General features: G+C 52.3%; 1 protein-coding gene across 3 annotated transcripts in view; it reads right to left on the reverse strand.

Moving 5' to 3' along the window:
• The window catches only part of LOC118007341 (EARP and GARP complex-interacting protein 1), a 123,906-nt gene that overhangs the window by 91,422 nt on the left and 19,733 nt on the right, over nt 1-12,751 (reverse strand). For all 3 annotated transcript variants that reach the window (XM_035000371.1, XM_035000370.1, XM_035000372.1), the window contains one exon: nt 9,197-9,329. In XM_035000371.1, coding sequence (XP_034856262.1) covers nt 9,197-9,329 — 133 coding nt within the window. The remainder of the gene's footprint in view (nt 1-9,196; nt 9,330-12,751) is intronic.

Raw genomic sequence — 12,751 nt, forward strand, 5'->3', positions numbered from 1 at the left:
ACACGCAGAGCACACACACTACACGCTCCGCACGCACTCCACACGCACTCCACACGCCCAGCACACACACTCCTCACACTCACCGCACTCCGCACACACAGCACACACTCCTCACATTCTCCATCAGTCTCCACACACTGCACACACAGAGCACACACACTCCACATACCCCACCACACATTCAGCACATACAGAAACCACGCACCCTCAACATACATTCACACACAACTCCTCACCCAGCACACTCCACCTGCACAGCACACACAGGGAATGCACACCCACACACACAGCACGCACACTCAACTGCAGGCCCATCTGGGCTTCCGCCTCCAGAATGAAATCATCCTTAGCTAACACGCTGGTTAGCACACGGCTATTCCAGCAAAGAAAGGTCCATCGAGTCTATTCTCGTTGGTCACAGAAAAACAGGAGCCTGCCAAACGTTTAAGGGTTAAAACAGAACACAGAACATTTTCATTTCAAAACACACTTCACTTGGGATGGCGTGAAAATGAAATGCAGGCACTGGACTGGCACCATCAGGGTGCTTCTTCGTAAAATACCTGAGTGGAAGAGGGGGCTCTGCCCAAAGCCCGCTGTCAGAACAACGAAGCCACCCCGCGCGCCTCCCTGGCCCTGGCCGGCTCCCTGGGGGAACTCCACAGGGACAGCTCTCTTGTGAGACTCTCCCGCTTCTTTCTTTTCTGTTTCTCGGCACCGGGGTCATGAAAAGACCTAATTCTCACCTGTCCTAACTGAGCACCTGGACCCCGAGAAAAAGGAAGTGTTCCATCTCTCCCTCTCTGTGCAGAGGACACAAAGTCAGTTTTCACCGGAGACAGCCAGCCATCGTGCTTCAGAAATGACAGGACTTGTGGAACACAGCGCCTCCCTGGCTCCGCTCTTCAGCGGGCACACGGCCTGCCGATGATCCCGGTGGCTGTGGTTCTGCCCCCGCCTCTCATGTGCCCCGTCCTCGGAGGAGTCTCAGCCATTTACCTCAGAATTATGGTCTCACAAAGAGGCCTTAAAAGAATTCTTTTCCAAGAAAACCCTACTTCCTCCCTTAGCTTTTTTTCATAAAAAAACCACTTAAACTCAAAAATGCAATTTTCTAATTTGATGCAGAGATAAATGGGAAATTACAGCTTTAAACAGAAACCACGGTATTCTGGTCCACTGTTACCAGAAAGCCCCAGGCTGGAAGCTCTGGGGAGCCCTAAGAATCGTCCAGTGCAGCCCTCATTCCACGCAACGTGAAAGGTGACAGACCTTGAGCCAGGCAGGCTCAGAACATCACCCGCCAGGTTCCCGCCAAAGGTGATGGGCCCCCGGGAACACAAGGAACAGAAGCCACTCTCAATTTACTTCCCGGGGTGAGAATCTCAACCAAGCCCCACTGAGTCACTTGGGTCATATTCCGTAGAGTCCTCATACGAGCCCAAAGGATACTGGCTCCTCTTAAAAAGTAAGTGTTCTCACGGGCAGTTATCAGAGTATCCATATCCCGAGGCGCAGAAGGCCAAAGACCCGACCGCAGAGCAGTCCACGCAGGGCGAGGCCCGGGCTGGGGTTCCTCGCCTCCCCCCCCCCCCCGCTCTCCATGCTGCCTTGGGCTCCGGGCTGGCACAGAGGTCGGGCTGGGCACACGTGGGAAGGATCTGGACTCAGTTTTGAAGCTGCGCTAACTGAACAGGCTTCTGTCAACACTGTCTCTGCATCTGCCCTGTGGGACATGGTTCTCCTGCCTGGTACCCGGTCTCTCATCTCTCTGTCCTCAACTTTCAGTGCTGTCTATGTCTGAAGCACCAGAGAAAGTCAATCAATCAATCAATCACAATAATTTTAAAATGTGGAAGGCGAACAAATGTCTAAAGCTGGAAACTCGTACTGAATTGATCTGTGACCTTGGGATGAACCAGGAGGATCTAAACAGCCCTATTGTGCACTGAACTCCAACTTAAAAGACAGGCTGTCTGGAACAGTGAGGGGTACCACTTGGAACCAGAATCCAGGGCCCAAAAGAAGTAACACCCAGGAAGCGATCCACATCCCAGCTACTATTACTGTAGCGGCTGCTGACGACAAAGGGACAGCTTGGCCATGATGATTTTCACTAGTTTAAACACAAGTTCTCCGTGTTGCCACACCAAATCTGTAAATTAGAAGTGGCAAACATCATTAACACGTAGGAACAATAAATCCCGCATAACCTCTGGCTCTTTCTGGGAATTCAGAAACTGGCAGATAAGCTAAATTACACCACGGTTCCTTTCTACGTTTAAATAAAAAAAAAAAAAACCCTGGCCACTGAAGACCACAAATAATCTTTCGGAAGGACACAATCCATTCACACTGCAAGGATCCCACACGGACATGCCGGGAAGCCCGGAACGGAAAGTGCTCAGGCTCAGAAATGCTGCAGGTCAGCCCAGTGGGGCATGGGGTCAGGTCTCTGAGCACTCTCTGGTGGGGCACCCAGAGGTGATGCAGGAAGCACGTCAGACTTAAGGGTGGGAAAGGACCCCAAAGGCCCCAGCTTCTCAGGAAGCCCATGGCAGAGCCAACGTCTGCGGGGCACCTGGGCTCTTCCCTGTTTCACCTCAAGCACCATGCCCAGCATTGTCCTCGGGCTGCATTCTCTCCTTCGAGCCTCAGCGCACTGGTCCTCTGATCATGACAGTGAGCGAGGCTCACGGCACTCAGGCCTTCGTGAAATGGAATGGGTCTCTGACCAAAAGCACTTTCTCTCCATGATGAGTATGCTTAAGTCGTCCCTCCAGGCAGGACAGCTGTGGTGTGAGGGCCTGGGATCTACAGTGGCAAGTCCGCAGGCGTTCAGAGTACAGCCTCTGGGTGGCGGCATCCACCCCTCGTCTACCACAGTCAATCAGGGGACCTGTTTAAGCCTGTTTTCTCATCTGGGACATGGAGATAGGGACAGAATGTGCCTCTTGCTGGGGGTTAGAAACCATCCGGTAAAGAGCTCAGAGCAGTGCTCAGCACAGAGAAAGTTCCAAGTATTAAAACACAAGAAGTGTTAGCCTGAACACTCTCCCCAGATCTGGGGTCAAGGCATAAACATGTAAGAACATTAGATTAACAGCATCAGGGCTAAAACAACGACGACAGAACAATGCGAAGAAATGACATAATGTAAACATAATCACAAATACGCTTCTCAAGGCAGTTCATGCATATGGTCTTCCTGTGAATTCCAGCAGCTCTGTGTAGTTGAGGTAGGCATAACTCTCCGTATTTAATAGATGAGAAAATGGAGCCAGACACATTAAGCAGCTTGCTGGTGACACATGGTGACATGGGGACCGGACACAGATAAGCATCTTGAATCACTGCTCTCAGGGCCATTTCCAGCTTCATCACCTCTGTAATGTGCAGCCCACCCAAAACAGAAACATCATTTCAAAGTGTTTACACTGAGTCTTTGAGTATTTCAAATATTCTCCAGGCTGGAATTCCAGGCCACAAACATTGATCCAACATCTTCACCCAGCTGTCTAAACCTCTCAAGAATTCCTGCCTTGGATTATAACCAAAGCTCGGAGCAGGCAGGCAGCAACTCTTGCTAACGCATTAAGTCCTGCTTGCCCACGGTGACCCTCATACCCCACGCAGTCTGTCCATGCACTCATTCATGCTGCAGACAGTGTGAGTGCAGACTTTCCCTGTCATTCTACAGGAACTACTGCTCTCCAAAGCACCGTGTGACCTCTCCCTGCTCTCATTTACGAGGGCCTCTTACGTCCCCTGGGCCTGGAAAGAACCTCCATCAGACTCTTGTGGGGAAGGCCAGGAGATGGCTCAGGTTCACTGCAGTCAGGCCCTTGGACCCCAGACTCAGGCCAGACTCCAGCAGGGGCCCATGTGGCTGCCAGCCACCACGTCCTGTGTCCTCCCGAGGCCAGCATGGGTGTGAGGGCCCCTGACTCTCAGCAGACCAATCCTGAGGCTCCTCGGTTTAGAAGCCGCATGACTCACAGGTGCCAACTACCACATCGACTGGGTCCCACAAGGGACAGGACCAGCTGCAAAAACCACCACCTGCAGGGAGGCCCAAAGAAGGGCCCTTCAGGGGGTTACAGAGCCAGACTCCTCCACCAGACGCAGTGGCCAGGCACAGTCGTTATTTTTTTACCAGAAGCAATATTAGCAACATTGACTAGTAACACATTTGAATACTGCCCTGATCTAGGTCCCACATAAACAGAGCTGGAAACACAACCAAAAATCAAACTCTCCTGCAGACCGGCGTGCTCCCTGCTGCATCCAAGGGCCTCGAGGGCCTTGAGTTCTCTCTGGCAGCCTGGGGGTCAGGGGTCAGGGAACTGAGCTCCATACTTGCCAGGGTAGGAACACCCATCCACCAGGGGCACCTTAGTGAGACACCACCGATGAACCCAAGCAATCGGTGTATGCTGCCCCGTGTGCTTTGCAAGCAAGCTCTTCATGGCTGCGACGGTATTTAGAAAACTATCTGAGAAATGCAAGAAAGCTTTTAAAAACGGCATCAGGCTAGGACGCTGCCAACCAGGACCCAGGAGGGGAGGGTGGTGGGAAGGACCAGAGTGAGGAGGAGGGCACAGAGGAGGACACTGGTGCCCCCTGCTGCCCAAGAAGGGGCCAAAAGGGAGCAGTCAGCGACCCCCCCCCACACACACACCCCACAGACACCCACACATGCAGACGCACACGCAGGTGCACACGACAGACATGACAGACACGCACACGCAGACACACAAAAACAGACACACACTCAGTGGGAAAAAAAGGAAATCAAAGTGGCAAAGTCACAATGTTTTAAAACAGCCTACCTACTGAGTTTATCTGAAGCACATACTTTTTCTCAGAACACCTGCGTGACCACAGGGGCCTGAATACAGGCATCAGGAGGCACACGAGGGCCGAGGCCCCGCCAGAAGCACCTGGTGGAGGGGCGCCAGGTACGGAGGGAGGGGGGGCTGCACACCGGCAGCCGAGCAGGCAGGAAGCGCTGTGAGGAAAGACGCCCGACGTCCCCGCGTGACGGCCTCGTTGCCAGCCAGCGGCATGGCCTCCCGGGGCAGCGTCAGGGCAAGGGCTGAGGCTCTCCTCGTGGGGAGGACCCCTCGCTGGTCACCACCGCATTCCACACCCAGCCACCATGTGCTCAGCTGCTCTGCAGACGCCCGGCCATGCCAGGCCCCGGGGCACAGCCGAAACAGCCTCCGCCCTCCCACGTGCCCTCACTTGGCTTCTGTGGAGATGCATTTGTCTTGTAAAATTATCAGAAAGAAAAGCTAGAGTCTGGTTTGTTTGGTTTTTTTTAATCTTCATCCATGCAGAAAAAGTTCCAGGAGAGTCCACTGTCCGCACAACTCTGCCCCCACCACCCAGACTCGGAGGCTCTCATAATCACCTCAGGTGACGGCGAAAATGACATCCCTAGCAGCCACAGATCCCTATCCATAGACTGGGACGATCTGCATCTGTCACCTGCGCCTTGCATGACAGAGCTGTGAGCTGGCACACATGCGCCCGAGTCTGTCGGAAACAGAGTCTGCACCTTTAGGTTACGTTAACCTGCTGCCGATCCACAAGAAGCTTCTGCCCGCACACGGTAGCTGCTTCGACTGTACGAGGGGAACCCAATACTGCTGTTCACCATGCCTCCTGAGTAGAACAATAAAAGCTACAGAGGGAGCTCTTCTCATTTGCAGTTTTAAAAATGAGTTGTGAGTTGGGGTGCCTGGGTGGCTGAGCGCCCAACTCTCGGTTTCGGCTCAGGTCATGACGTCAGGGTCGTGGGATCAAGCCCCACATCGGGCTCTGTGCTCAGCAGGGAGTCTGCTTTTCCCTCTCCCTCTGCCCCTCCACTGCCCTGCACACTCACACACATGCGCGCGCTCTCTCTCAAATAAATAAATAAATCTTAAAAAAAAATGAGTTGTAAGTTAATCTAATCTCCACATTTATTTACAAGGCCATTATGATGTCCCAGGGTGTGTGTGTGTGTGTGTGTGTGTGTGTAGGCACAAGAGTTCTACCACAGTGCAGACTTCCACCAAGCTCTAGAGATTCTTTTGCATGCTGCAATATACGGATATAATTTAGACACAGTTGTTCACACCAAACATGAATTCCAAGATTTCTCAAGAAGAGGACACCACTCAAAGTGGATTCCACGTCTCGGCTTGGCACAGAAGCCCACTTCTCCATGGTTCCCTCCTCCTGTCCCCCAATAAGATCCACAGAGCAGAGTGTCAGGACACATGTGAAAGGGGACACGGAGAACAGCCTTAAGCGAAGACAATTCCCTGCGAGACGCATGCCCCTCCTAGAGGTTCCGGGAGGTCGGCGTTGGGACCTGCTCCACCTCTACCCACCGGCCCTCCTTCCCACCCGCTGCCCCTGGCAGACCCCTCCACTGGGGGCACGACTCAGGGTGTGAGACACACGGCTCTCGACTGCAGGAGGCTACCACTGTCCAAACCATCATGCACATCAACGGAAACGGAAGTGCAGACCGCAGCCGAGCGGGGACACGCGTGAGGTGCAGCACGGCAGCAGAGCGCAGGTATGTCCGCGCGGCGCTCACAAACACGAGCCGGACGAACGCAACGGGGAGTACGTGCCAACAGCCCCACGCGGCCCTCAGCCAGCCCAGGCACGAAGAGGTGGAAAACACGATTCGACACCAACACCGCTGGGAGGTAAAGGGCAAGGTGCACTTCTGGTCCTGCGAAAGACCCGCCGTAACGATGGTGATGCCCAAGCCCCACGGTAACGTCTGTGATGCTCTGGGTCTAACCCACATCTAACGTCCTGCAGGGCGGAAGCCTCATGACTGGCGGGGAGCTCAGTGCAAAGCACGGACCCCAAGTGTCCATGAGCAGACGTGTGCAGTCGCCCCGCAGCCTTCTGAGTGAAGGAAGTCTGCAGGGCGAGCACAAATCCTTACTCCAAGCTCTTCCCGAAGTGTCTGGGCCAGAGCAGTCTGGGCCCTACTCCCGGGAGTGTGATTCGCACAGATGACCTGGTGCGGATCAAATGGGAACCAGGAAGAGCTCCGGAGGGCGAGGGGGGGCGGGGGGGGCGAGGGGGGTGCGGGGGGCAAGGGGGCGCGGGGGGCGCGGGGGCGCGGGGGGCACGGGGGTCCGAGGGGGGCGCGGGGGTCCGAGGGGGGCGTGAGGGTGCGGGGAGCGGGAGCCACACGCTGAGGCGGCTAGGCAGCTCCCTCCTGACGCGGGAAGGCAGAGCGCACTCCGGCATGCCAGAGACACAGTGCCAGTGTCCTGCCTGTGACAGGGAAAAGCTGAGCTCCTAGGACTTCGCCATGAACGCCATGACACAACCGTCTTTGTTCTTGGAGAAGATGACACACGAGACAAGCCCATCACAGAAGGGCTGGCCGCCATCAGAGACCGGTGGCAGGGTGAGCGGCAGGCTTCTGGAGACCCTGACGGGAAACCGTGAAGCAGGGTGGCCTGACAAAGCGCTCCGCCCAAGCCTGTGGACAACCAGGGCGAGACCACCACTAACCCGGTGGCTTTGACCCACGCCGCTCACAGCCCCCAGGAGCCGAGCACAGCGCCCAGCTGACAGCCAGCAAGCTCCCACCTACGCCCGGGACCCAGCGCTTGCCAGGATCCTGCTAGGCCGTGGGGCCTCGCGACCACGGGGACTGTGGGGGAGGGCGATGTGCCGTGTTCGTGGCACCTTCCCACGCAGTGAGCCCGGCGCCAAGGTGGGCTTTGGTCCGAGGCAGTGGGTGCTGGCTGTGGGAACCCTGAGCAGCAAGACAGACTGCCCTGAGCAGCCTGTCAGAAGACAGGGGCACACACAGGATGATGCCTGAGAAGGCTCAGACGGAGGGGAATGTTCTGGAAATAGGAGGGAGGGTCCTTGTTAGGAGGTGGCAGAGGGCTAGGAAAGCTAAAAATGCAAAGGTAGGGGCGCCTGGGAGGCTCAGCTGGTAAAGTATCTGCCTTTCATCAGATCAGGTCATGATCTCAGGGTCCCGGGATCGAGTCCCGCATCAGGCTCCCTGCTCAGCAAGGCGTCTGCTTCTCCCTCTGCCTCTGCCCCTCCCCCCCTCGTTCGCTCTCTCTCTCAAATAAATAAATAAAATCTTAAAAAAAAAAAAAAACCCAAAGGTAGATGTGAAATTAAATAGAAAGACACTCCCCGGGGAGCAGAGCATCCCAGCAGGGGTTCCCAGACGCGGTGCCCGGGGAGGCAACAGCAGAAGACGGCCACACACACTAGCATCCTGAGGCTGGGCCAGGAAGGGAAAGTACACTGAATGTGGGACCCGTGTGCAGATGCTGCAGAAGGCCCATTAGCCAACCGGGAAGGCTGATACTGAAGGAAACGCTTTAGAGACCACACAGCACAAAACAGACTTTATTCTGCTTGCAGAGAAAGATGGAACCTGGGGTTTTCCCCAAAGCCGGAATTTGAATACAATTTACGGACAACGACAGAGAAAGGAGAATGGAGGAAGATGCATGGCCAGCTGGGCGCCAGACGTCTGGGCTGACACAAACGTCAAAGGGCCCAGAGACTTCAGAGCCAAAGAGCACATGGGGCAGAGGCTTATTAGGAGCACGGACCCCCCACACACGCACACACGCACACGCACACACGCATGCACACATATACACAAATCAGCTACCCTCGCAAGGAGCACAGTGAACTAATGTAGGAGGACCCCTGCATCTGTCATTTGAGACCCTCCAGCACATCACTCTCCTGCCCCAGGGGGTCGACGTGCCTGGAATAACCGTGACTCCAGCCTCCAGTCTCAGACTGCGGCTCATGTTAACTGTGACAAGCATCTGCCTACAGCATCACAACTTCTCTGTGCAGCCCCTGTTCCCATCATCACCCCGTAAGTCAGGCACTGGCCCATTAACAACGTAAGACCAAAAAAAAAAAAAAGGGCGCCTGGGTGGCTCAGTTGGTTAAGCGACTGCCTTCGGCTCAGGTCATGATCCTGGAGTCCCCGGATCGAGTCCCGCATCGGGCTCCCTGCTTGGCGGGGAGTCTCCTTCTCCCTCTGACCCTCCTCCCTCTCATGCTCTCTGTCTCTCATTCTCTCTCTCTCAAATAAATAAATAAAATCTTTAAAAAAAAAAAAAAAACAACAACGTAAGACCAATCTTGCAGGTGCGTATCAACACCTGCAAATACTCACGTTTATTGTAGCACGTGGCCAGCACACCTCTGTCGGCAGGGCTGGTACTAATGTGCCAGATCTCACCCACTTGATGGAGGAGGACATTTTTATTTAGGATGTTATTTTCGTCATCAAAATCTATGATGTGGATCTACAAACACAAAAAAAGAGCACATCAGGACTTCACTTCCTGTGTACCTTAATTAAACTCAGTGATCACAAACAATAACCAAAAGCACCTTTAACATCTTTAATTGTTATTGTTACCACACTAACAGCGTACACGTCTGTGAGCTCACCTCCCTGTGTTCTTCTCAAAAGACAGGTCTGAAATCCCCACAGAGTATTTTTAAGTTTGCAAGCTTACTGCCCCCATTATATCCAGTGCTAAAGAAACAGGACAGCCAAAGCTCTGTCCTCAGGTGGCCCCAGCAGGCCATGGCTGGCCTTAGGGCTAGGGCTGTTAAGGGTTGTGCAAATGAGCCTAGCGCCTCGGCGAGCGGCCCGTGGCCGTGCGACACACGCAGCCCCTGCCCAACCAGAACCAGGGCCACCCGCACAGTGCTCACGCCAGACGGGGCATAACTCAGCTCGTGCACCGGCAGTGACAGAGGTGGGAAGGGGTGAGAAAGCATTCCACACGAACACATCTTAAACATCTTTCCAGAAAGGAGTCCGACAGCTGCCAGTGCTTACAACTGCACGATATACAAATGTAATAGTATTATATTTTAGCCACGAAAAATTAAATACGCCCCTGCCATGCTTTTCTGGACAATTTTTTACGGGAATAAAATGATTTTCACATTCACACTTTTATCAGCACCCAAGTCAATGAGAAAAATAAAACATTTGTTTTAAAAATAAATTTATACTAAGAAAATATTCATGGATCTTCATGAAGATCTATATCCTGGCATGTTCACTGCGGCATTGATTATCACAATGAGTAATTAGAAGTCAGCTTAATGTCTGGCAATAGGGAATTGTTCAAATAAATTGTAGTATTTGACTGTAATGTAATACTACAGAGCCATTCAATATGCTATAAAGGACTATTTAGTGCCAGGGAAGAGGGTCCATAACATATATTTAAGGGGAAAAGAACAAACAGAGCTGTGTGAGGGCTGTGTGCGGTGTCTGTGTAAAAAGCAAGCACGCCCAAACCAGGAAAGAGCCAGGAAGTACATGGTTATCCGCGGACGGTGGGATCGTGGCAGGTTTTCCTTTACTTCTTTGTGGTTTCTTGTATTTTTCACATTTTGTGTGTGATTAATATGCATTATTTTGCAATCAGAACATTAAATGCTGTTTTAAAAAATGTTTCCATGACACCCAAAAGCCTCAACACTCAGCACTTGGTTCAGAGAGCCTCGTTCTAGTCTTTACTGCTTCCTCCTATGCCCGGTTTTGATGGAAAAATAACCTCCAGTCCCCATGAGGGGTAGCTCTGGATTCAAATCCCACACTAACACCACAAGCCTGTGTGACCCTGCGCCTCAGTTTCCCACGTGCACGTTGAAGATGAAGGATCACAAGAAACCAAATGCAGGCATGCCTGGAAAACCACGGTGAAGCCGGCACACTTATGCCTTCCCCCTCTCCTCTGGGGGAAGAGATAAAAAACCATTCCTGCTATTTTTATTTTTAAAACTGCTTTCAGGGGACGCCTGGGTGGCTCAGTCGGTTAAGCGTCTGCCTTCAGCTCAGGTCATGATCCCAGGGTCCTGGGATCGAGCCCCACATCAGGGTCCCTGCTCCGTGGGAAGCCTGCTTCTCCCTCTCCCGTTCCCCCTGCTTGTGTTCCCTCTCTCGCTGTGTCTTTCTGTCAAATAAATAAATAAAATCTTTAAAAAAAAAAGATGTATCACAATATGTAAATAGGAACTATATAAATGTTCCAATTGAAATAACTGGATTTCTTAAGTCAAACAGAGAAAGACATGTATCATATGATCTCACTGATATGAGGAATTCTTAATCTCAGGAAACAAACTGAGGGTTGCTGGAGTGGGGGGTGTGGTGGGAGGGATGGGGTGACTGGGTGATAGACACTGGGGAGGGTATGTGCTCTGGTAAGCGCTGTGAATTGTGCAAGACTGTTGAATCTCAGATCTGTACCTCTGAGACAAATAATGCAATATATGTTAAGAAAAAAAAAAAGAAGATATCAGGAGGGGAAGGATGAAGGGGGGAAATCGGAGGGGTAGACGAACCATGAGAGACGATGGACTCTGAAAAACAAACTGAGGGTTCTAGAGGGGAGGGGGGTGGGAGGATGGGTTAGCCTGGTGACGGGTATTAAAGAGGGCACGTTCTGCATGGAGCACTGGGTGTTATGCACAAACAATGAATCATGGAACACTACATCTAAAACTAATGATGTAATGTATGGGGATTAACATAAGAATAAAAAAAAAAAAAGAACTGGATTTCTTAAAACCTGTCCCAGAGAATAAATGAACAACACAAAAATTACGGAACATTATATAGTTCTAAAAATCATGAAAAACACGGGGCATCTGGGTGGCTCAGTCAGTTAAATTTCTGACTCTTGGTTTCAGCTCAGGTCATGATCTCGGCGTCATGGGATCCAGCCCCGCATCTGGCGCCACACTCACTGGGGAGTCTGCTTCTCCTTCTCCCTCTGCCCCTCTCCCCACACCCTCGTGTGCGCACACACACCTGCACACATGCTCTCTCTCTCTCAAATAAAATCTTTTTAAAAATCATGATAAAGAGCAATTATAAATACCAAAAATGTTATGAAAGCACTGAATTTTACAAGCAGAACACAGACTACAAGGCAATATACAAAATCGGGAATAATTTTTGTGTTGTTAGGGTAAAGAGGAAATTCTTTTCTTCTTTTCTTTATTATTTGACACATTTCCTGCTTATTTGGAAATTCATTAAGACTGAAAACATGAATGAATGCGCTTAAATGTACTGTTTTTCTGTTCCCTAATCTATCGCTCTGCAATGCACTCAAGCGCTAGGAGCCCCACAGCTGACAGCACCAGAGTTCTGGCATCAGAATTCCCGTTTGCTGGCTCAGTCTCCCCCCCACCCTGGAAGAAAGCGCCCCCGTCCCCTGCACCGACTCCCAGTGCCCTGCACACCGACCTCTGCCCCCTGGCCCGGGACCTGTGGCTGCTGGGCTCTCCTGCCTAGCCCCCTCTCCCCCTGCTCCAGGTCGCTTTCATCTGGGGAAGGGTCCTCCTTCTCAGCACCTCGCCAGGACACCCTTTTCTCCCGTGGGAGGACATGAAACACATGCTGTCCACAGGCTCCAACAACTGACCCAAAGTTCCTCTAGGCTCCTTTCTGCACTTCCAGGTACACGGACACAGCAGGAAGGAGGGACACAGCTAAGAGCCCCCCCCCAAGTCCATCTCTCCTAATCTGACACGCTCTCACGCTACTGCAGCCCTTAACCTTCACCTTCAAGCTTGACAGTCCTGAGATTTTTCCACATATCCTCATTTACAGTGGGTCCTAGGCAGGCCCACAGGATATGTCCTCATGAGATGTTTTAATCTGGGTATGTTCAGAAAGCACTGTAAGACATCA

This window comes from Mirounga leonina, unplaced genomic scaffold (assembly GCF_011800145.1).
Source record: "Mirounga leonina isolate KUSES-001 unplaced genomic scaffold, KU_Mleo_1.0 Mir_118, whole genome shotgun sequence".
Taxonomy (NCBI): domain Eukaryota; kingdom Metazoa; phylum Chordata; class Mammalia; order Carnivora; family Phocidae; genus Mirounga; species Mirounga leonina.